Source organism: Mixophyes fleayi, chromosome 1, assembly GCF_038048845.1.
Source record: "Mixophyes fleayi isolate aMixFle1 chromosome 1, aMixFle1.hap1, whole genome shotgun sequence".
In the NCBI taxonomy this organism is placed as follows: domain Eukaryota; kingdom Metazoa; phylum Chordata; class Amphibia; order Anura; family Limnodynastidae; genus Mixophyes; species Mixophyes fleayi.
Window position 1 is genome coordinate 170,617,595 of NC_134402.1, and position 24,004 is coordinate 170,641,598.

General features: G+C 45.2%; 1 protein-coding gene across 2 annotated transcripts in view; it reads right to left on the reverse strand.

Moving 5' to 3' along the window:
- Nucleotides 1-24,004, reverse strand: part of LOC142144727 (protein regulator of cytokinesis 1-like) — a 39,592-nt gene that overhangs the window by 1,709 nt on the left and 13,879 nt on the right. The window contains exons 9-13 of one of the 2 annotated variants that reach the window (XM_075203871.1): nt 17,735-17,830; nt 17,503-17,649; nt 15,576-15,671; nt 14,977-15,075; nt 6,006-6,110 (exon numbers count right to left, since the gene is read on the reverse strand). In XM_075203871.1, coding sequence (XP_075059972.1) covers nt 6,006-6,110; nt 14,977-15,075; nt 15,576-15,671; nt 17,503-17,649; nt 17,735-17,830 — 543 coding nt within the window. The remainder of the gene's footprint in view (nt 1-6,005; nt 6,111-14,976; nt 15,076-15,575; nt 15,672-17,502; nt 17,650-17,734; nt 17,831-24,004) is intronic. The other variant, XM_075203880.1, reaches the window with a different exon arrangement.

The window sequence follows — 24,004 nt, forward strand, 5'->3', positions numbered from 1 at the left end:
AGAGCAAGGGAAGGCGCGCAGTGTCCCCCAGTGTAGTAAGAGAAATTGATTTTACGGTGAATAAAAATCCTCTTTTCTCTGTCCTACCACTGGGGGACACTGCGTTACCTTGGGGAGCTACCAAAGCTGTGTCCAAGGACGGGAATGCTCTGGAACGGCTGTGCGCAATGTTTTGTGTTCAAAACCCTGCATTTAAGAATGTAAAGGCATGCAACAAAGAAACAATATGCAGCAGAAACAGACGCTGCCACTCTGTACAACTGCGCCATTGAATGACGCTTTTGTGGCGTACAAAAAGTTGCAACCCTCCTGGAAAGTGCACTGTAAAAGTCACTGGAACCTGCAGAGGGGTACAGACAGAATGTTGGTCGTGATGCAGTGGCAAGAGACCACCTAGACCCTGTCCCCCTACGCTCTTTAGCGTTAGAGAGGCTAAATGGGCATTAAATTCCTAAACAGGAACTGTGCTAACAAGAGCACAAACTATCTCCCGTCGGAGAAACGTTACACAAAAAGAAGAGGCACAAGAATGATGAACTACAATCTCTGTGTCAGTGGAATGCAGGCACTAATGGTCATAACCAATTATGTCTCGAACCGCCACTAAGTTTCTGATAAAGAAAATGAGGAAGAGCCATACACACTCTCGCCCCAGATCCCCTACGAGATGTGACATCCAAGAGAACAGCCTGCATTGAGCGAACAACTCAATCCACTCAATGATATACAAAGGATCACCATATACACTGATGCAACAGCTTAAGTCACTCAGTGATATCTAAGGGAGCACTGATACAGTGCTTAAACCATTCAGAGATAAACAAGGGAGCACTCATTTCATGAGCAAACAGCTTAACTAACTCAGCGATATCTGAGGGAGCACTCATATAGAGAGCTAACAACGTAAGCCCGACATATATACCAGGAAGCACTCATACCATGAGCTAACAGTTTAACTAATTCAGAGTCACCCGAGGCCAAAGCAAGCCTCCTGATGACGAGAACTAGATTCCCTGGAAATCCACAACCAACCAAGGGTGGGCCGAGCATAAAGAAACCACTTAAGCAAAACAACCTTCCGCTGAGCTAGACAGAGAGCCACGGAAGCTGCACGCTGAAAGAAGAAGGGCGTAGACCCCATAGAAGCCAGCTGGTAGAGAAAACTCTTTAAAAGATTCCCGGGTGGGACGTGTGAAATTTCAGAAATTTACACCAAATATAATTTCTAGCCCAAAGAAAACAGCTGAGGAAGAATCTCTACCGCTGAATTGAAGGTAGCAACCATCTCCCTGCAAGGATTCTCTGGCCGAAAAGGTTAGCCATCCGAAGCCACAGCGTCAAACCAGATGATGACAACAAAAAGAGCCGAACTACGAGATGAGGCCGCTCTGAAAACGGGAAAAGAGGGACGACAACACAAGTCCCCTAAAACAGTAGAACACTGCTTTGCGAGACATACAGCGGACCACCAGACTAGCTGGGATGCGCCCCCTCCTAGAAAATCTTGAACTCCCACGAGTAAATAGGAGCTGTGAATCACCTACTAAGTTATAGGGAGACCCGACTTGGCTATGGACAAATCCACCTGAGGGCCATTAGATTGAGGGTCATTAGATTCAGGGTCATTAGATTGAGGGTCATTAGATTGAGAGCCGATAGAGAAAACAGGTTAACATGTGAAAAGAACCTGGGCTCCCTCTTAGAGAGCCCAATGACCTAACCAGGAGAGTACAAAGGTATTACCCTGAGGTGACCCACTCTACCTGTTAAAGGATTGATTGCTAAGGCATTCTGCCAACAATAATAATAATAATAATAATAATAATAATAATAATAATAATAATAATAATAAGTTGGTCTAGCTTGGCCCATAGGATGGCACAAGGAACACCCCTCCGACCATACACAGGTCGACCCCTATCCTGCATTAGGATACGGGAATTGCATGAGTGCTACAAATATGCAACAGCACTGCATTTTGAGACCGAATCTCTACAGGTTTTCTGACCCTCTGTAAAAGAAGAACAACTGCCTCACTAATAAAAACAATGTGACTAAGCACCACCCGAAAGGTAAATTAGTGAATTAAGGCAAAGGGGTGCTATGCACGTCCAAAGCCCTAAAATCAGCCTTCCTTGATAAGAATCTCCCTGTTGAGACACGGGAGATGTTACGAACAAGGAGAGCCAAAGATACAAGTAGAAACTTCATATGCCATTTTGCAAAACAGAAACTCCTGATACTGAAAGGAAATTCTGCCAGGAGCAATTTGGAACTGTGTAGAAAAGAAATGAGCGTGTTCTACTGAAAACCCCGAACTAGAAGATAAGGCATAAGCTAACGCTTATAACGTGGTAGAATAAACGAAGAGCTGGGTAGGCTCAAAGTGATCACCTGTGAACCCAATATTGCAACCCTGCTTCTTGCTGAGAGGCTGCAAGTATAATGTTCTGGCTGAAAACGTCTAGCTGAAAGCTAAGCGTTGGATGTAATAAATAACTTCCACCTTCGGGGAATGTCCACAAATCAAAGGATGTTTACCTGATTTCCACAGCACATAAACTATAACCACCCCTGTAAGGCTAAGCCTGACTCGGAATATGGAACCTTGACCTCAAATCAACAGAGAGGATCAACGGATGGAACACGTAAACATCCTGGCCTGGTGTCGCTGACATAAAACAAAGAAAGCACACCTACCGCCAGAAGCCTTTGGATACTCATTTGTAATAGTACAAATTGAGAGTTCCGATATTGGAACAAAGTGCTGTAAGCATGTGGCTAACTATAGGTATCATAGCTGAATAGCTGTAAGGAATTACCTTAGGGGTAATAAACACGCTGTTTTACATTCTCAGCATTATTTATGTGGCACAAAAATAATATACAGTGTTATCCCGTGGTAGGCGGGTTGGTCTGTATTGCATTGTGTATATGTGTGCGTAAACCCTAATAGCACACACAGATATATATATATATATATATATATCCTGTTTTAGAGATAGAACAGACTTATTCTGTGTCTACCCAATAAGCAAAATATGTCACAGGAGGATAGGAAACTACCATATTGTCTAATAGGTAATCCTATAATATATGCAGCAGTCATAGGGTCCTGAAATAAAGGTCCTGACTGTGTGGCAAACAGGCTGACAATCGTTTAAAAACAGAATTAAAAACGATACTACATTACCCAGTGAAGAGAGGCAGAAGTCTGGAACAGCATGCACTGATGTGTGTGCGCTCCGGATCCAAGATGGTCGCCCTTCGCGCCATTAGGGAGAGAGAGGGGGAGGTGTACTCCCCTCTCCTAACAAGTCCGCCTCTGCTCACCGCCGCTCAGCGCATATATATACATATATATATATATATATACACATATATACACATATATATATATATATATATATATATATACACACATATATATACATACACACATACACACATATATATACACACATATATACACACATATATACACACATATATATATATACACACATACCGTATATACTCGAGTATAAGTCGACCCGAATATAAGCCGAGGCACCTAATTTTACCACCAAAAACTGGGAAAACTTATTGACTCGAATATAAGCCTGGGGTGGGAAATGCAGCAGCTACTGGTAAATGCACAGCCTAAGGTCAGCATCTGTAATCCAGGTGACAGAAGTAACAAAACGCAGGAGACACTTACAGAATGATTTACTGCCACCCAATGAGGTGGTATCTTCTGTCAGTAAGAAAATGATATATATTACATTTTTTAATGAAGGTGAAAGCATTCAGTGTAAATCCTACACTTTTACTTGTAGAGATACTTTCACCATGGTGGCCACTTGATAGGAGTGTGCTATCTTAGCATGCAATAGCTGTATGCAAAAGTCTGGCTGAATTACTACCGCATTATAGCAAAGATTAATGGACTAATAAACTAAGCGTCAAATGTTTAATAGTTCACTGCTTCTCCGTCTAGATAAACACTGTAGACCGGCTGCTGTTGAAAAGGCTCACACATCAGATACTTATCAGTTATTTGCACAGTAAACGTAAAAGTTTGTACTCTAGCAGATAGACGGGGATAAAAGACAATACTCCAACAGCTTACCGGTACTTGAAGTATTTGGTCTCCAGCCAATAGTCTTGCATCTCTGGCAATGATAATATCCCAATATATTTCTTGGATGACAATGTTTATTAAAGGAGTCTCGCTACCGCCAACGATGCTGATCCCCAGCTCGATGTAGGGGTTGGAGCGGTGAATTTCAATTGTAGCATTGGTTCAGTAAGAGAGAGATATTTCACCCTTGAACTTACCCCCGCAGTGGAACGCATGTGCGTTCCACTCACAGGAAGTTCGGCATTTGCGGAACTTCCTGTCTGTGGAACGCACATGCGTTCCACTGCGGAAGTTAGGAGCTGAGGGACCGAAGACCAGGTAAGTTCACCCGTGTATAAGCCGAGGGGGGCTTTTCAGCATAAAAAAATGTGCTGAAAAACTCGGCTTATACACGAATAAATATATATATATATATTTATGGCTGCAGCTGCTAGAAGTGAGAACCGCCGCTCTGCCATGCCCAGGGTGCGTGCGGTCTCACTGACTTCATCGCCTCTACAGAGCGCGATGCTTGTCCTTCTCCCCCGCTGCTGCTCGTTATCTAGGGGCGGAGAAGGGGGGGGGGGGGGGAAGGCTGCTGGCAAGTGTGCGGGCGGGGAGGAGAGGCAGAGACACCCTCACTCCCGCCCGCCTGTTGAAACGTGGCAGCGGCCGTCTATAAACCTACACGTGCCCGCATGAAGTTGCCTATAAAGGCATACTTTAAATAAACCATGGCCCCGGCCGTCTATAAGGCCGTTAATAAACATAAATGGCCCCTTTGCTCGTTGTTTCCTAGGGGTAGACTGCCGGCAGAGGTGCAAGGGAAGCGTGCTGCTTAGCTGCGCTGGAACTCAGAGTGAATAAATCCCAGGGACTTTCACTCCTCTGGGTCTTTTCAGTCCAGAGCTGCACCTGAAAAAGGAATAAAAATATAAACAGGAAAACCTACTGCTAAACTAAGTATAGGCAGGAGCCTTAACAGAAGTGACCTTTCTCCAGAAGGCACTTACAACAACTGAAGTCAGCTACAGAGGAGGGGCATAGTGGGGGAGGAGTCAGGGGAACAAACAAGTTTATAAGTGCCTAACTCCAGTCCCACCTACTATACCCCAAGGTAACGCAGTGTCCCCCAGTGGTAGGACAGAGAAAAACAGACTTTCCTTTGCACAATGCAGTAGATTGAGATCTTTGTCCTGATGCAAAACTATTCTACTACTTCTTCATGCCTTCTTATACCACCCACACACAACATACTAATTATGCCACCAGTACCCCCATGTAAACCAACTTGGCACTTCAGATTTACAAGCACTTACGATGGGCTTCACCCCACACGCAGTGCAAAGTAAAGTCTTGACAGGATTGCTTGCTTCCACTCAAACCATTCAGTTACAGTTGCTACAAATCTGTGCCTCCCTGCAAGGAGACATCAACAGATGCACCTCCACAAGAGCAATACACGTAAATACCATTGTTCAGACTGTAAGTGTCTGGAAACATTTGTCAATCTTAATTCCCCATTAGGTTCCCAAGTATTCCCAAACACTTATTTTTTAAATGGTTAAGCAAAGGGTTTGCATTTTACCTTGGAACCGAGCGCTTAGGCCACGGAAACTGCCTAGTGCACCAGGTATGGTAATGTGGTTAAACAATTAGACAAGCTCTCTACCCCACTATAAAGCAGGAGTCATCTGAAATTCACTGGCAAGATTCAGGCATGTGGTGGCACATCAAAATTCACTCCTGGCTTTTTTCAGAACAATGATCAAAACAGCATATTTTAATAACACGTGGTGAAACTGCCCTCTAGTGGTCGCCTTACTACTTTTAGATTGGTGAAAGCATTGCCATGTCGTCAAAAATGACCATAATGTAAAATATGTACAAAACATGCAGTTACCTTAAATTCTGAATAGCTGCCAGGGTGGTTGGATAACACAATTGTTTGTTTGTTACTGTCATGCAATGGAGTTCTCACAGGGGTATCTCTAGTTTTCAAAGGGGTCTGCAAAGCAAACTACATTGTTATACTTTGCTCTAAGAAACATGAAAATGTGTTTGTGAGTAAAGTACTTTAAACCTGGAATGCAAGTTACAAAATACAGAACAAACAACTACCTACTACCAACAGAACTGAGAATCAACAGATATTGGAAATTTAGATACAAGAAGAGCAGAAAAACTGAAAAGCAGAGATAGAAACTCCCTCTTTTTATTTATATATCTGCACTGTTCTGTAGGCCTAAAATTAATTGCAAAAACATAACACACTGGACAGTCAGCTACCTCTACTGTAGCCTGGATCAGGCTACCTATGCTATAGACAACATCTAGGGGCAAATTCAATTCTTAAAATATGTGCGTAAGGTGCCTCCGGAACGGCTGCGAGACACCCTGCACGCATGCATGTTTTTTTTTTTTTTTTACAGAAGCATGCTCAATTTTGCTCGCGCCACAGAGGTGCGAGCAAAAATGAGCATTACTTTTTACCGTAATATCGGTAAACATGCGCGTTCATGATGTTCCAAAGAACATCGCGGACAATTCAATCTGCCCCTTAACGTTAATCATTTAGTTGCTTTTGTTTGCTGAACAGCAAAAAGTGACCATTGAGACTGGTGGACAGAAACATTGGAAAAAACCTGTTGTAGATTCAACAATAAACTGCAAAAGTTTTAAACATCTCAGACCATATTTAAATAAATGTACATTTCCTACAATTTGAAGATATTGTCCCTTTAAGAGATCTACACTAGTATGTTTGACAATCCAGTAGTGGGGGGTGAACAAATTATATTAAGTTTCTAAAGTCACAACTGCAATAATTAGGGTTTGCAAGGGAGCAATTTTTCATGGTTACAGCCACATTTTCTACACATGATGGTGTGCAGTCTGTCGTCCACCACCAACATTGGCTCAACTTGTATGTTAGGTTCTCAGACTAGTGGTAAAAATGTAAAGCAGTACAGTACACAAGCCCATTACAGGTTGTACAAATGCAAGTATAAAAACTGTGCGTGTGAGATGCACAAACATAGGACTTGCACACAAAATTCACCATAAATCACAACATGGACATATGGGGAAGAGTGTGTTCAGACATGAGACAAAGGATAGAGGGGACTCTGCCCATTAGAGCCTACATTCTAGAGGAAGCCTATCAACTCACTTGGAGCAAATACTTCAAGAATTTCTAGATATAAAGTGACTTACTAAAGATCTTTTCTACAGATCATTATCAGACCTGCAATAATACTTCTTTATGTGCATTTTAAGGGTGCGTGTCCACTTCACACTTGCAAAAGTCTGCAAAATTAACCTGCACCTAGTTTTGCAGGCTGACAAACATTGAAAATGCATATGGTGGAAATAGTAAAAAAGTCACTTCTGCCACTACAGGACCACCCATTTCACTAAATTTAGTTTTTTTCCTCTCAAAATACTGCTCTCATTAGTCTCAGGGTACATCAGGACTGCCCTCATTAGAGAGGTCGGCTTTGTGTAATTATTATAGCGGTAGAAATTAATCTAGAAATGAACAATTCAAGTGCAACTGGGAGGTATAAAATGCGTCCAGATAGAAGATTAGTGACGAGACCGAAAAACCACTGACTGGTGGAAAGCTTTACTACATCACAGATGCTCTCTTAGCCCACAACTTCCACGTAAAAGTAGGTGCACTTGGCAAAAGCGCAATGAAAAGGCTGTTTTGTGCATTTAAAAACAACATGCTTTTCTGGAATAATGTAATTGTCCTCAAAAAACATGCTCCTACTGCTTGGAGGAGACTGCTACAAAAGAGGATTTTTGTACTTACGTTAAATCCGTTTCTCTGATTCCGTCTAGGGGACACTGCTTACCATGGGGTTGTGGAGGGGAGCACGGGAGTTGGCACCTAGCTAGTTCATCTTTAGCACTGCTGACAGACCCCTCCCCTCTACAATCCCCCTGCCTCTTCCTCTTCAGTTAATTAAAAAGCCCCAAGAAGAAAAGCCAATCAACCAAGACCACACAGAAGAAAAGCAGAAGGGAGAGATCGCAGTGTCCCCCAGACGGAATCAGAGAAACGGATTTAACGCAAGTACAAAAATCCTCTTCTCTTTCATCCAGTCTGGGGGATACTGCTTACCATGGGGACGTTCTAAAGCAGCCCCTTAAGGGTGGGACCGCTCTGAAAGCCCTGCTCGTAGAGCACTAAGAGCGAAATTTGCATCCGCGGATGCAAATACATTAAACTGGTAAAATTTTGTAAAGGTGTGGACAGAGGACCAGGTGGCTGCCCTGCAGAGCTGATCTGCAGAAGCCCCATTTCTCGCTGCTCACGACGCCCCTACCGATCTGGTGGAATGGGCCGTAAGTCTCTCTGGCACAGGATGGTTAGCCCTTATGTAAGCCTGCTTAATGGTTGCCGTAATCCATCTTGCAATGGACTGTTTTTGAGGCTGGCCAGCCTCTTTTGTTAGAATCATAAAGAACAGAGAATCTGTACGTCTAACCTGAGAAGTCCTTTTGACATAAATACGGAGAGCCCTAACCACGTCTAATTTTTCCATAGACTGCTGATCAGAAAGAGAAGTCGATGAAAAAACCGGAACCACAATTTCTTGGTTCAAATGGAAAGCCGAAACTACTTTTGGAACAAAAGGAATTGTTCTTAATACTGCTCTGTCCTCGTGAAAAAACAGATATGGTTCTCAGCAAGACATAGCTCCCAATTCAGAAACCCTACGTGCAGATGCAATTGTCAAAAGAAAAACAACCTTCCAGGTCAGACATCTAAAAATCTGCTGCCAGCAGTGGCTCGAAAGGAGGCCCTTTAAGCATATCCAGTACCAGGTTAAGATCCCATGGTGCTGTAGGTGGAACGTAGGGAGGCTGAAAACTGAAGGAAGGTCTTGACGTCTGGCAACGCCGCTAACTTCAGGTGAAAGAAAACTGAAAGCGCTGATACCTAAACTCTTAAGGACCCTAAACGGAGTCCTGCTTCCAGCCCATCCTGAAGAAACGCTAATAATCGAGGGAGACGAAAAGAAGACGTGTGACAAGACTTCTTTTCACAAAAGTGAATAGTGTTCACTACACTGGGGGAAAAACCCCTAGCTCTCCAGAGGCTGGCTTCAACAGCCATGCCGTTAAACTGAGCAGAGGTAAATTCTGGTGACGAAAAGGACCTTGTAGAAGAAGGTCGTCTCATGACGGAAGACGATATCCTTGTCCTACCGCCATGGAGACTATGTCCGCGTACCACACTCAACGTGGCCATGAGGGAGCTATTAAAATCACCGGCCGACCACCTTGCCTCACTCGCCTGAGTACTCGAGGAAGCATGGGACTCGGGGGAAACAGATATCCCAACCTGAATTCCCATGACACGGTCATCACGTCCACCTGTGAACTTTTTTGTTGAGATCTATATCCGGAAGACCCCACCTCTGAACTACAGACTGAAATACTTCCGGATGAAGGGACCACTCCCCCGGCATCATCATTGCGTTGCGACTGAGGTAATCGGCCTCCCAATTTTTTATTCCTGGAATGAACACCGCAGAGATTGCTGGAACATACTGTTCTGCCCAAAGAAAAATCTGAGCTGCAACTCTCATTGCAGCTGCACTCCTTGTTCCTCCGTCTGTTGACATATGCCACAGCCGTGGCATTGTCGGACTAAACTCTGACTGGGTGCCCCTGAAGGAGAGTCTGGGCCCCCCGAAGCGCTAAAAGAATTGCCTTCAACTCCAACATGTTGATTGATCAGGCCGATTCCTGAACTGACCATAGCCCCTAGAGCCTGAGGTGAAGGACTACTGCTCCCCAACCTCTCAGGCTGGCGTCTGTTGTGGCTATGATCCACGAGCATGTGATCCTGATTAAGCCACCACTGGAGCGATTCTCTCGCCCCCGGAGAGAGCGAGATCTTCTGGAGGTCCAAACGCAGGTGGGAACCCGACCATTTTGTCAACAGATCCCACTGGAAGCATCGAGAATGAGCCCGACCGTAGGGGATCGCCTCGAAGGAGGCCACCATCTTTCCCAGCAGCCGCATGCACAAAAAAACTGAGGGACTGGGAGAGGACAAGACCTGAGATGTTATACTCTAAATAAAAGTGATATTTTCCACCGGCAGGAACACCTTTTGCTGGCTGGTGTCCATGATGAGTCCTAGGAAGACCATGCATTGGCACGGGACCACCTGGGATTTCTTTAAGTTTATCAGCCACCCATGGCTCTCGAGAACCGATATTGTGAGGGATAGGTGCTGACCTAAGCAATTTTCTGAGGATCTGATGAGCAGATCGTCCAAATAAGGCACGACCTGAACCCCCTTTAAGTGAAGACACGCTGCCATCACCGACATGATTTTCGTGAAGACCCTCAGCGCTGTGGAGAGGCCAAAGGGATGAGCCCGAAACTGATAGTGGGAGGTCCCCACTGTGAATCTTAGGAGAGACTGATGTTCGCTCCAAATGGGAACGTGGAGGTATGCGTCCTTTATGTCTATGGAGGCCATAAACTGATCTTTCTCTAAGCCGTTTATCACCGACCTCAGGGACTCCATCCGAAGTTTGTCTACTCATAAGTGCACGTTGAGATTTCTTTACGTTTTAGAATGGGTCGAAAGGACCCGTCCAGTTTCTTGACCAGAAAGATTTGAATAAAAACCCTTTCTGGTTGTCCGGGACCCTGCAAATGACCTTTTGCAAAAGAAGAGAGGCGACACAGGCCTGTATTGCCTGTCTTCTTAGTGGATCTCAGGGAAGCGGTGTTACAAAAAAACAATGTGGTACCGGACCCAGCAGGTCTATCCTGTACCCCCTTGATATAATGCCCCAAATCCAAGGGTCCTGGGATGTCGCTGCCCACTGTTCCTGAAAAAACGACAGACGTCGCCACCCATGGAGGAATAGAGTAGAAGTCAGGACGCAGGCTTCTCTTGAGACTTGGAGGCCTGACGGCTAGCCGCAAACGAGGACCTGCCTCTGACCGATAGGCCTCAAGCATTCGGTTGTCTATCTCTAAATGACTGCCCCCTTGGCAAGGAGGTCCCCCTAAAAGGGCTGACGAAAGGAGCTGAACCGTGGGGCCCGTCCCCTACTTGAGAGTACCGGCAAAGAAGTGCTTTTGCCCCCTGTTGCCTGGGAAATTATAGTATCCAATTCCGGGCCGAACAAACTTGCTGCTGAAAAAAGAATGGTTTCAACAGACTTTTTTTGATTCCGAATCTCCCTCCCAGGATTTCAGCCATAACGTTCTTCTTGCTGAAATAGATGCAGCTTGAATAGAGGAGGACACAGACGCTGTGCTCTGGGTACCCCAATGCCTCTTTCAAATGTAAAGCTAGGGGAAGTAAATCAGAGTCCTGTAAGGCTTCTGCCAGTTGATCTGCCCATGATTCCATGGCTCTAGCAACCCAAGCTGAAGCAAATGTGGGTCTAAAAGAAGATCCCGCTGCTAGAAATATAGATTTTATCTGAGATTACACTCTGCGATCAGTGGCATCCTGCAGGGTTGCTGAGCCCGGGACTGGTAGGAGTGTGTGTCGGGCCAAACGGGCTACTGGAATATCCACTTTAGGGATTTCCACCCAGCGAGCCACGTCTTCATCCTGCAATGGATACAGGGAAGAGAACCTCCTGGGAACAGAGACCTTTTTATCAGCCAGTTTCCAGGCTCCCTCTGCAATATCTCTGAGTTCTACAGGGGGAAGGGGGAAACCAGATAACCTTCCTTTTGGCCTTCTTAAAAAGACTTCTGTCTCTAGGAATAGGATCCTCCGGTTCTGTAAGGTCCAATGCCTGTCTTACCGCTAAAACCAATCAATAAACTGACTTTTAGTGGTCTCATCCTGTTCAAAAGGTTGAATCTGGTCAGGATCAACAATCGTTTCCCCTTCCTCCTCTGAAAAACCCTCAGAATCTGAAAGGACCATAAGAGGATTAGCGGATCTAAGCCGCTTTCTTTTAGCAGGGGGGAATGTCTGGGGATTCGAGTAACTGGTTTAGTTTATCCAAACCCTTTATAAAAGCTGCGGACCATGCCGGTTCTGTAGGAACAGGGGGCTGGTCCGTAGACAAAGAGGAAGGACCTGCTATAGCTGTTTCAATAGAACCTGTGGCAGCAGGGAGGGCCAAAGGTGTAATAGCATTATTAGCCGCAGAGGCTGCCACACTAGATAGCAACTGAGTAGATTGAGAGATAATCTGTGCTAAAGAGGAAACTGACTGTCAGGGAGGCCACCCAGGCCGGTTCGTCCGTCAGTGGGGTCTGAAAAAACGGGGTTTGCGCAGAGGGAACCCCTGCTTCACAGTCAGAGCAGAGTGCCAACGGGTCCTTCTGCCCACAAGTTAATTTAACATGACATCTGGAACATGTAAAAATTTTTGCAATCGGGCCTTTTCCCTTATCTGAAAAGCACACCAAACACACTAGATAAAGATATATTGAGAGAGACAGAGCAAGCAACAAGTAACCAACTAATCCAGCGGTTCCCAAAGTGTGCGCCGCGGCTCCCAAGGGTGCCGCGGCGCTGCCACTGGGGTGCCGCGACCAGCCAGAGGAAAAAGAAAAAAAAAAGAAAAAACACTTACCAATCCGCGCAGCGTCGGGACCCATCATCCTTCTCTCTCCTGCAGCTGTCACTGATTGTCGGGCGCGCTGCAGGAGAGAGAAGGATGCTGGGTCCCGGCGCCGCGCGGATTGGTAAGTGTTTTTTCTTTTTTTTTTCTTTTTCCTCTGGCTGGCCGTGGCGGAGGGGGGGTCAGAGTGGCGGCCAAGTGAGAGAGAAGCATAGAGAAAGGGGCAGAGAGTGAGTGGCAGAGTGAGAGAGTGGCAGGGGCAGAGTGGCAGGGGCAAAGTGAGAGGGGGGGCAGAGTGAGAAGGGGGCAGCGGGGACAGAGTGCAAGGGCAGCGTGAGAGAGGGCAGAGGGGCAAAGTAAGAGGAGGAAGCGTGAGAGAGGGCAGAGTGAGAGGAGGCAGCATGAGAGAGGGCAGAGTGAGAGGAGGAAGCGTGAGAGAGGGCAGAGGGGCAGCGTGAGAGAGGGCAAAGGGGCATCATGAGAGGAGGCAGCGTGAGAGAGGGCAGAAAGGCAGTGTAAGAGGAGGCAGCGTGAGAGAGGGCAGAGGGGCAGCGTGAGAGAGGGCAAAGGGGCAGCGTGAGGAGGCAGCGTGAGAGAGGGCAGAGGGGCAGCGTGAGAGAGGGCAAAGGGGCATCATGAGAGGAGGCAGCGTGAGAGAGGGCAAAGGGGCAGCGTGAGGAGGCAGCGTGAGAGAGGGCAGAGGGGCAGCGTGAGGAGGCAGCGTGAGAGAGGGCAGAGGGGCAGCGTGAGGAGGCAGCGTGAGAGAGGGCAGAGGGGCAGCGTGAGAGAGGGCAAAGGGGCATCATGAGAGGAGGCAGCGTGAGAGAGGGCAGAGAGGCAGTGTAAGAGGAGGCAGCGTGAGAGAGGGCAGACGGGGCAGCGTGAGAGGGGGCAGCGTGAGAGGGGGCAGAGTGTGTGGAGATGAAGGAGGTCACAGTGTGAGTTAGTTGTCAATTATTCTTTGACAGAAATATAATTGAAAAAAATATATAAAAATATTATTTTTTCCTTGGATCTATGCGTATTATTTTTGCATACAACTAAATAAGTATTTCGGTCCTGACCTAAATACTTATTATGTTTTTTTGACCCAACTACTTCTAAAACAGGACTGCTCTGTAATTATTTTGGAGGGGTGCCTTGAAAAAATTATGGAGACTCTAAGGGTGCCGCGAACTGCAAAATTTTGGGAACCACTGAACTAATCTATAATAGGAGTTGTACTTGTATGTGTGTAACAGACAGTGAAATTTTTATGCAAGTAAGAAAATACAATAATCCTTACTAGCCTCCCTCCTCAAACCATAAAATACAGTTTGTAAATGGTTAAAGAAAAGGTTTTTGGTACTTAGCCAAAAGGGCCACACAGGGGAGAAGTCCAACAGCAGTGTCCTGGTGCCTGCTCCCTCCAAGACAAGTTCCTTCCCGGGCCTCTTTGGCGTCAGAAGACCGGACTGTACCACTTGAGCAGGGAAGCTCTGTGATAGTTCCCCCTCTGCAGCTTTCTGTCTCTCCTTTTTTTTTTTTTAAAGGAACTTATCTTTCTGGCAGAGTTATGGAGACCCCTTAGAAGAGGTCTCCTGCAGCGATATATACCCCGATGCTCCCTCCTATTTTCCTGAGGGGGGATCTTGCTATTGCCCCCGCTCTCTCGCCTTCTTTGCTGCACACCTCCGCGGACCGATGATGTCATCATGGCCGCCGGCAAAGTATTCCGATAATCGGCACTCTATGCCTGCAGTGGCAGCGCCGGTTATCGGGGGCACCTCCAAGAGTGACAGCGGTCCGGGAGACCACTTGTCACTCTGTAATCTAACCGCTAATGCTCTGCCACTGAGAGCAGTCTGCTCTCTCTGACAGAGCCTGGTCAGTGCTGCATCTTTTCTGGGAGTGTGCTCTCTATAATAAAACACCAGCTCTGCCCTAAGCCTAACTAAACTAAAAAATAAAGAAATTTTAAGTTAATTAAAGATAAAATAAAAGAAAAACTAGCCGTTTCTAAAACTTGCCCAACTCCTTTGGGCACCTAGAAAAAACTGAAGAGGAAGAGGCAGGGGGATTGTAGAGGGGAGGGGTCTGTCAGCAGTGGTGAAGATTAACTAGCTAGGTGCCAACTCCCGTGCTCCCCTCCACAACCCCATGGTAAGCAGTGTCCCCCAGACTGGATGAAAGATTACATTTATAACGTTTCTTTTAAAAAGCTAAACCGTTACAGCATCAATTTAGTGAATGTTACCAAATATTGCTTCTGAGTGCAGTCCAACAGTGCAAAGCAATTTTGATTAAAAGTTTGGTCACCTTTATTGTGGCAAGCTGTGCTTTTCCTGTTGCTGTCTGGTTTCCACCGGAATTAATTACAGTTGTGCGAGACATGGTTGCATTCGTTGTTCCGTTAAGCTGCAAATTAATATATTGAATAAACAGGCAGGCAGTAAATGCAAAGTCATAATCAAGCTACAGGTAGTAAGTAGTAAAGAAAATGGAACCACCATCATATAAAGTCACTTAATATGCGCCAACAATTTTTTCCCAAACAGTAGGAATGGAGCAGTGAGAGGCATGGTGAAAAGAAACAGACCTCACAAAAGAGCTAGTAGCCCTCTCTGACTGGGTGGAAGTTTAAATCAATCACAGAACTATGGGACAATTTAAAGATCCCCCTCATCAGTTTCACAAAGCTGACTGGTTAAAACTAATTTAATCAATTTGGATTATGGAGGATTAAAACATGATCTAGAGTGACATAGATCACAACAAGGATTTTATTTACAGAAAAAAATAATCCACTCCTGCACTTTAGTAAGAAAACACCCAAGAATGTTTAGTGATATCAATTGAGAAATACCACTGAAAGCAGCAAACAGTGACAGTACAAGTCATATATATGGTATACTTGCCTTTCGGGTTTTGTTACTTGGAGTACCCTGTGAACACGAACCCGCTGGCCGTTTGATTGGCGTCTTAAATGGCACAGGGTCTTCTTTTTTCTGTGTCTAACAAAAACAACCCAATTACTAACGGTTAGCACTGTCATCATCAATTATATAGCACCAGCAGAGTCTGTAGCGTTTTACAATTTGGAACAAACCATAATAAAACAATACTGGCTAATATATACAGAGAAGTAAGAGGGCCCTGCTCGCAAGCTTACAATCTATTGGACAATGGTTTGATACACATAGGTAAGTGCTGCATCATATTGCATATTTGTCCAGCTAGAATGCAAAGGTTAGTAGTATTTAGTGGGCTGTATATTCAGGCACATAACTATGTTGGTCAGAGTGTTGTCTTGTGTTAGCTGTGTAAAGGGTGGTTTAGGGTAACCTAGGGAGATTAAGAGGGTGGTAGAGGAATATTATAAGCTTGTCTGAAGAGATGGGTTTAAAGAGAACGCTTGAAGGTTTGAAGACTAGAGGAAAATCTTATTGTGCGAGGAAGGGAATTCCACAGATGGGATGCAGCCTGAACAAAGTCCTGTAACCGAGAATGGGAGTATGTGATGAGAGTGGGAGAGATGCAGATCTTTTGCAAAACAGGTGTCAAGTTGGGAGATATTTTGAGACAACGGAGGAGATGTATGTCGGTGCAATTTTGTTGACGGCTTTGTATGTAAGTAGAAGAATTTTATATTGAATTACATGAAAAACAGTCAACCAATGTAGAGACAGAGCAGCTCAGCAGAGGAAGAACAATTTGCAATGAAAATCAATCTAGCCGCTGCATGCAAAATAGATTGTAGGGGCTCGAATCCGATTTTGGGAAGACCAGTAAGAAGGGAATTGCAATCACAGAAATCCAGGAGAAAAAGTTTTAGCCCTTAGTTTTAGCTGTGATCAAATCATTGACAACCTTGGTTAGCCCAGTCTCTGAAGTGTCTGAAGAGCGAAAGTCTGACTGAAGAGGATCCAGTAGGTTGTTAGCAGAAAGGAAGCATGTGAGGCGAATGTAGGCAATCCTTTCAAGAAGTCTGGAGGGGCATGGGAGCAGAGATGGGGTGGTAATTTGAGAGGAAGTTTGGGTCAGATTTTTGTTTTTTTCAGAATATGAGTAATCATTGTGTACTTGAATAGTGATGGAAAGTTACCAGTAGAGAGGGACAGATTACAGAAAAAGGAAGGAAGATCCTAGGCACTGATGGTAGAGGGAGGGTTTGGGGTGGAATGGTTTAGAAGAGATTTAAATGTGTTAAAAAGGCGTTTGGGGTTAGAAGCCTGAGCATAGATAACAAATTGGAAGTATGTTTGTTTAGCAGTGTCCAGAGCATTTCAACAGGAGTGGTAGATATCAGTATATGTGATGAAATCATTAGAGGTACAAGAGTTGCGCCAGACTGCTTTACGAGAACGTTTTTGTAGATTGTGTTATTTAGTGTGTGCCACAGTTGACAACAAAGTCTACGCGGAGTATGTAGAGTCGCTGGATCCACTTGATGAAGGGCAGTTACTAGGGTTTGGTGAAAATGAGGAACTGCCATATCAGGGGATGAGAATGTAGAAATTGGGGAAAGACTGTTGGGAGAGAGGTGGAAAACCGTCAAGTTTTGTGTTTGTTTTTTAGTTTCTTTTTGAAAGGGTTTACAGCACAAGAATAGTTCTAATATTGTAATATAATCAGGGAATATTATAAAGAACAGAAATACCCTGGTTTATGCACTATAGGACAGTGTTGACTAACCTGTGACACTCCAGGTGTTGTGAAACTACAAGCCCCAGCATGCTTTGCCAGTTATCAGCTAGTTATCTGCTGGCAATGCATGCTGGGGCTTGTAGTTTCACAACACCTGGAGTGTCACAGGTTAGCCATCACTGCTATAGGAGCACTTACCCGATCTTGTTTTTCACGTTCCTTTTGCTGCTTGAACGTCTCCCACTGGTTTGCCACATAATCCATAAACTTGCTGCCTTTAAATAAAAATGCGCAGCCTTGTTCAGCCTCCCACGATTCTATTCGTGACTTCAGCTCTTCCTCTAGCTGACAAAAACAAAACGTTAGAATGAGATTTACCCTTTTGTACATATTTAATCAGATTCCATACGGAGATTTATTTTAAATTCACCTTTGACAGCAATTTCTGAAGTTTCACACGTTCTTTTTCCTCCTTGAGCAAACTTCCACCTCTATTTGAGAATCGGTTAGGATCGGACGCCTTTTTCTGAAAGCAAAATAGAAGTTGTAAAATAGCATGACACACATGTAAGTGGCTGAACAGTTATGCCATTTAAAAAAAAAAAAAAAAAAAAAAAAAAAAAAAAGGTGAATGCTCAAGATCACCAATAATATATTTTAAAATTATAATTCCAGATATATCCCCAAAATTTTTTTAAGCCAACATCCCTTTTAGGCATTGAGAAGTTAATGAAATATAATGGTTGCTGGATGATTAAGGAGGCTAAATTGTTGAGTTAAAATTCTCTGTATTTTTGTGCCAGCCTGTTAATTGTGCACTCCTGTTCAAACTTTATGAACCATTTGTTTTACAAATAAAAAAGCTGATCCTGCAAGAAAGTTAAAGACATTTCTCGATTTAATGGGCGTATAATGTAATTGCTTCTAACAGTAACGCATGTCTCTTTAACCAATTATAATCGTTTGTGTCATAAGATGCAGTATGAAATTCCTGTACTCATTCTTGGTTTGTCTGCAGTTTCTGATCAGACAGCCAAGGGTGCATGAAAATAAACAGAGCTTGCTTTTTCACCTGTTCAGAGTTTATAGCGCAATCTTTCTACAAGATGCCATGCAATCTGGGACAACTTTCAATAGTCTGGCTAAAACCGCCAACTCTCCTCAAACTTACACAGGGTCATATATCAGACCATTCCCCAATGTCTTTCTCCTTAGTCCATATAGTGGAGGTGACCATTACACCATGGAAAATGAAAAACGGACATCCCTTTAAACACTGATAAAGTAGTAGGCCACTTGGAAATGTACTAATCTGATGGAAGCTCAGTCTAAGATCTCATCCGAATGTTGGTATTTTAAGTCAAATCCATTATAGTACATGAGTAGAGAAGAGGACACGCTGATTGAGGAATTCCAAAACAGAATCTGTGGGAGACATTTATTATACAAGGAGAGAATGTCAAATTCTCTTTTCCTCAATGTAAAAAAACAGGATTTATACTTACGATAAATCTCTTTCTCGGAGTCCATCTGGGGGACACTGCTTAACCATGGGGTTGAGTAGGGAGGGGAGGAGTCTGGCACCTAAAGAGTTAATTTTCTTCCTGCTGACAGCATATCCCTCCCACCAATTCCCCACATACCTCAGTTTGATTACCAAAGCCCTAGGACAAGAGGCCAATCAACCAAGATAAAGAGATTTATCGTAAGTATAAATCCTGTTTTCTCTTTCATCCATCTGGGGGACACTGCTTAACCATGGGGACTTATTAAAGCAATCCCTCTAAAGGGTGGGACCGCTCTGATCTCCTTGCACGTAGAACACTACGGCCAAAGCAGGCGTCCCCAGACGCAAATACATTAAATTGGTAGAATTTCTTAAAGGTATGGACCGAGGACCAGGTGGCTGCCCTGCACAGCTGGTCCACCATGGCTCCATTCCGTGCCGCCCAAGACGCCCCAAACGGGTAGAATGGGCAACAATACGCTTCGGCACATTGAGATTAATACGGACATAAGCCTCCCTGAGTCAGGGTAAGCCATCTGGCAATAGTTTGCTTAAATGCTGGCCATCCCCACTTAGAAAAGTCAAATACAAATAGAGAATCTGTCTTACGTATCTTTGCAGATCTCTTAACACATATATGTAATGCCCTCACTACGTCCAACATTTATTTGTTCACGTTCCAGGAGACGGAGGCTCCTCTCTGAACACTGGAACAACTATTTCCTGATTAATATGGAACCTGAGACCACCTTAGGGAGAAAGGACAGAATAGTCCTTAAACTGCTCTGTCCTCATTTTTATTGTGGAAGTACACTGACAAAGCTGATACCTTTAAGGTTCCTAGTTTAAGCTCCGCCTCTAAACCACACTGTAAGAAGGCAGAAATCTAGCCAGACCAAAGGATCTAGAATTGTAAGCCCTCTTCTTACACCCTTTTATATATACATGCCAGATGCGGTGGCAGATTCTGGCCGAAACTGGCTTCCAAGCACTTAGGAGGGTGCCTACCACACCCCCCGAGAACCCTCTCGCTTTCCACAGACTGGATTCGAAGGCTCTGCCATCAAATTCAGCCGGTTCAGATTTAGATGCAAGAACGGTCCCAGGGTCAGTAGATGGCTCCGTAGCCCTACTGGAGTTACCAGAAAGACTGGCATTGTTAGGACTTCCACTGCACTGTCAGTGGATCTCTTGATCTTGTGCAGAACTCTGGGACTTCCTGCCTTTTGTTTGGTTGTCCTCCAACAACCACCCACTGAGGACTTACTTCCTCCGCTGGTACTTCCAACAAAAGAAGGCCCCTGCCTGCTTCCTCCGAATGTCCCACCAAAGACATCTGGGGTGGATCCATGCGTAGGGTAGGGTCACGAAAGATGTCACCATCTTTCTTAGCAGCTCCAAAAACCTGGGTACTGACAGCTTCTTGCCTGACAGGACTCTGCCTATCCACTCCATCAGGGACCTTAACCTGTCCTGTGGAGGAAACATTCTGCTGCGTGCTAAGTCCCTTACTAGTACCAAGAAATTCATTCTTAGACAAGGGATTCCCTGTGACCCTATAACACTCCAGAGGTTCAGCCCTGGACTGAACGACCCTTCTGGCTTCTGCACCACAATTGGGTTTGATTAAAACCCTTTCCTTCTCTGGTACCTCCAAACCTGTATAGCTTTGTTTAAACAAAGCCAATCGGCAGCCACGAGCTCTCTCTGTCTTGACTAAGGACAGTGAGGAATACAGTTAATGAAAACTTGAGACGAACTGGCCCCATGATTCTATCATGATATCCTGGACCTACCCGTCCGCCGAGGACTCTGTCTACTGCTAGGTGAACCCAAGCAGTCATCCTCCCACCCCACCCTCTGTGACCAGAGGCGGGTGGTAGTCATGCTGCTGGTCTATCCGGCAGCTTAGCAGAAGGGGCCTTTCCTGCTGCAGGGGCAAAGGATGACCTTCCTCTACGGGACTGTCTCCTGGTTCCAACGGCCCCTGAACTGGTAGTCTGGCCTCTGCCAGACCCGCCCCCGTAAAAAGGCTGTCTGAAAGAGCGAACCTAAGCTTAGCCCTAGGTTTTGGAGCATCTACAGGCAAGGACGTCTTCTTACCCCCTGAAGCCTGTAAAATCCAGGAGTCCAACTAACCAAACCAAATAGCATCCCACCCGTATACGGGATGGATTCTAACGCCTTTTTTGACTCTGAAACCACATTCCAAGTCCTTAACCATAACGCCCTTCTAGCTACTATAGCTGTAGCCGAAATAGACGATGACATGGAGGCCAAATTGTGGGCAGCTTCATATACGTAGCCTGCTGCTTCCTTCAGCTGCATGGCCAGAGGTTGAAGATCTGAATCCTGCAGAGCGGACTCTAACTGCCCTGCCCAGACTTTCATAGCCCTAGCTACCCAGGTAGCAGATAATGCTGGTCTGAGGCTAGTACCGGCGGCCAAGACGACAGACTTCAGCAGGGATTCTAATTTACGGTCGGTCGCGTCCTGTAAGGCTGCTGACCCAGGTACAGGTAGTGTGGTCTGGCGAACCAATCTCGCATCCACCTTCGCCACTTGTTCCCAACGGGTCATATCCTCCTGTTGGAGAGGATATAACGAGCCAAACTACTTTGGCATAGAGAACCTTTTATCTGGATATTTCCAAGAGGCCTCTACCATATCTCTCAACTCAGCTGAGGGAGGGAACCTGACCACCTGTTTAGACGCTTTTTTTAAAGAGAGCGGTCCAAGGACTGCGTCTCCTCCACTTCAACAAATCCCAGGGTCTGACGAACTGCTTTAACCAGATCGTCCATACCCTGGTGTCTAGAGTTTCCTTCTGACTATTATGGACAAGTCTGAATCGTCCACCCATTCCCCTTCCTCCTCCGAGGAACTCTCAGAGTCAGACACTGACCACAGCACCTTAGCTGGTCTACGTCTTTTAATACTACGTTTATGTCTGGAATTCTCCAGAAGTTGGTTAAGTCGGTCCAGGCCTTTAGCCACTGCTGACCAACCCACCTCTCCTATCTGGGATCCCCCTAGGAGGGCTGGGGAGGGATTTAATCAGACCCCTGGGGAAAATGTCATTCCTCCTGTTATACCCTGAGAAGCCACTGATGTAGATGGGATCTCTACAGGTTTCGATAACAGTTTAACAAGGGTATCAACCCCTTGCGACAGGGTAGCCGCCCATTCGGGGGGTTCTACCGTCCGAATGGAGCTGTCTTTAGGCTGCAGTTTCAGAGGAGCCACAGTGCAAGCAGCACAGAGCCCCCCTGATCCAGCAGTTCACCTGTTAATTTAACATTACATTTTGAACAGACAATATGTTTGGTACGTGCTGTTTTACTTTTATCTGCCATCATAAGAAAAAGAAAACTGAATCACGTCTCATATACACAAACACTTCTCCAGAAATTATTAGAAAATACAGATTAAGTTATTTAACATATCATAGTATTTCTGACTACATAAGACAGGTTTGGAGAACTTTCTAGTTTTCTTTAAACAACAGTTCTCTCAACACATCATAGTCTTCGTTAATACACATGTATACATATGCACACATACACACAGAAGAAACCAAGTGATACTTAGCGGGGAAGATATGTGTCAGCAATGCACTTCTCTCCAAATGACTGCTGCATCTGTCCTCCTTTTGAACTCTGGCCAAAAAGGCATCTTCCACGTGCTCACTCAGTGGGGGAGGGGAAGAGGTGCTTCTCAACACATTCCCCTACCACTGGAATCTCCTTCTGTGTCTCTGCTAACAGCGATTTCTACTTAGGTGAAATCCTGTTGCTTTATCTTTCTCACAATTTGCTACTACACCGCAAAATACAGGTACATATTCATCTATGAACCAGTCAAAAGATAGTATTTCTGTTCCTTTTCCTCTATATAGAGAGTATAAGGTATAATTAGCCAAGCTGAAAGGCTGCAGCAGGTTTTTCAGTAATGACTGCAATTAGCACAGAACACCTGGGCCCATTTAGCATTACATTTGGAACAGACAATATGTTTGGCACGCCCAAACACTTCCACAACCTTTATCAGAAAATACAGACTAGGTTATTTAACATATCATAGTATTTCTGATTAGACAGGTTTGGAGAGCTTTATAGTTTTCCTTAAACACAGTTCTCAACACCTCATTGTCTTATAATACACATGCATACACAGAAGAAACAAAGTGATACTTAGCGTGGAAGATATGTGTCAACAGTGCACTTCTCTCCAAATGACTGCTGCATCTGTCCTCCTTTTGAACTCTGGCCAAAAGGGATCTTCCACGTGCTCACTCAGCGGGGGAGGGGGAAGAGGCGCTTCTCAACACATTCCCCTACCACTGGAATCTCCTTCTGTGTTTTTCATTAACAGCGATCTGCCCTTTCTGTATTTAGGGGAAATCCTGTTAGAATGTGTTCCCCGCACAGCGCTATCACTAGCACGCCATCCTTCAAGCTCCCCCTATCCTCCCATAGGAGGAGGGGACTTGATACACTCCAGCTGGCTCCCGGGGAACAGCAGCAGTAATGGCGCTTTCTGCCTAATGACAGCGCCCGTCCTGCTATCAGCAGGGAGAGTCTCTTGTCGACTGCTTCCCGCTGTTTGAGAAGCGCTTTCCGTCCTCTGTCTGCGGGGCCGCCCCCCGCTAGCAGGCGCTTCTCCCACGAGTCAGCTCTGTTGCAAACAGAGCCTCTCGCTGCTATCAACAAAACAAACTTTGAAAAGAAAGATAAAACCTATTCGCAGTGAACAGCGTTCACTGAGGAGCTCTTCTGATGCACAGCCCTTCTCCTAGGGCACCCAATTCAAACTGAGGTATGTGGGGAATTGGTGAGAGGGATATGCTGTCAGCAGGAAGAAAGTTAACTCTTTAGGTGCCAGACTCCTCCCCTCCCTACTAAACCCCATGGTTAAGCAGTGTCCCCCAGATGGATGAAAGAGAAAGTAAAATGTTCTTGATGAAAAACTGGTACTCAGTCTAGTAAACTGTTTGCTTACATGGTGTAGAAGAGTGCATGGACCCAAATAATCCCATCCCCCATTAAGGCGGAGACATGGTTACTGATTGTGTAGTGGATAAGATGTCTGAATTTTCCTAAACACTCTGCAATGTTCCTACAATCACGCAGCAAATGTGGAGTTGGGAAAAATACCTAGCAAATTCAGAAATTGGCATATACCAAGGAACAT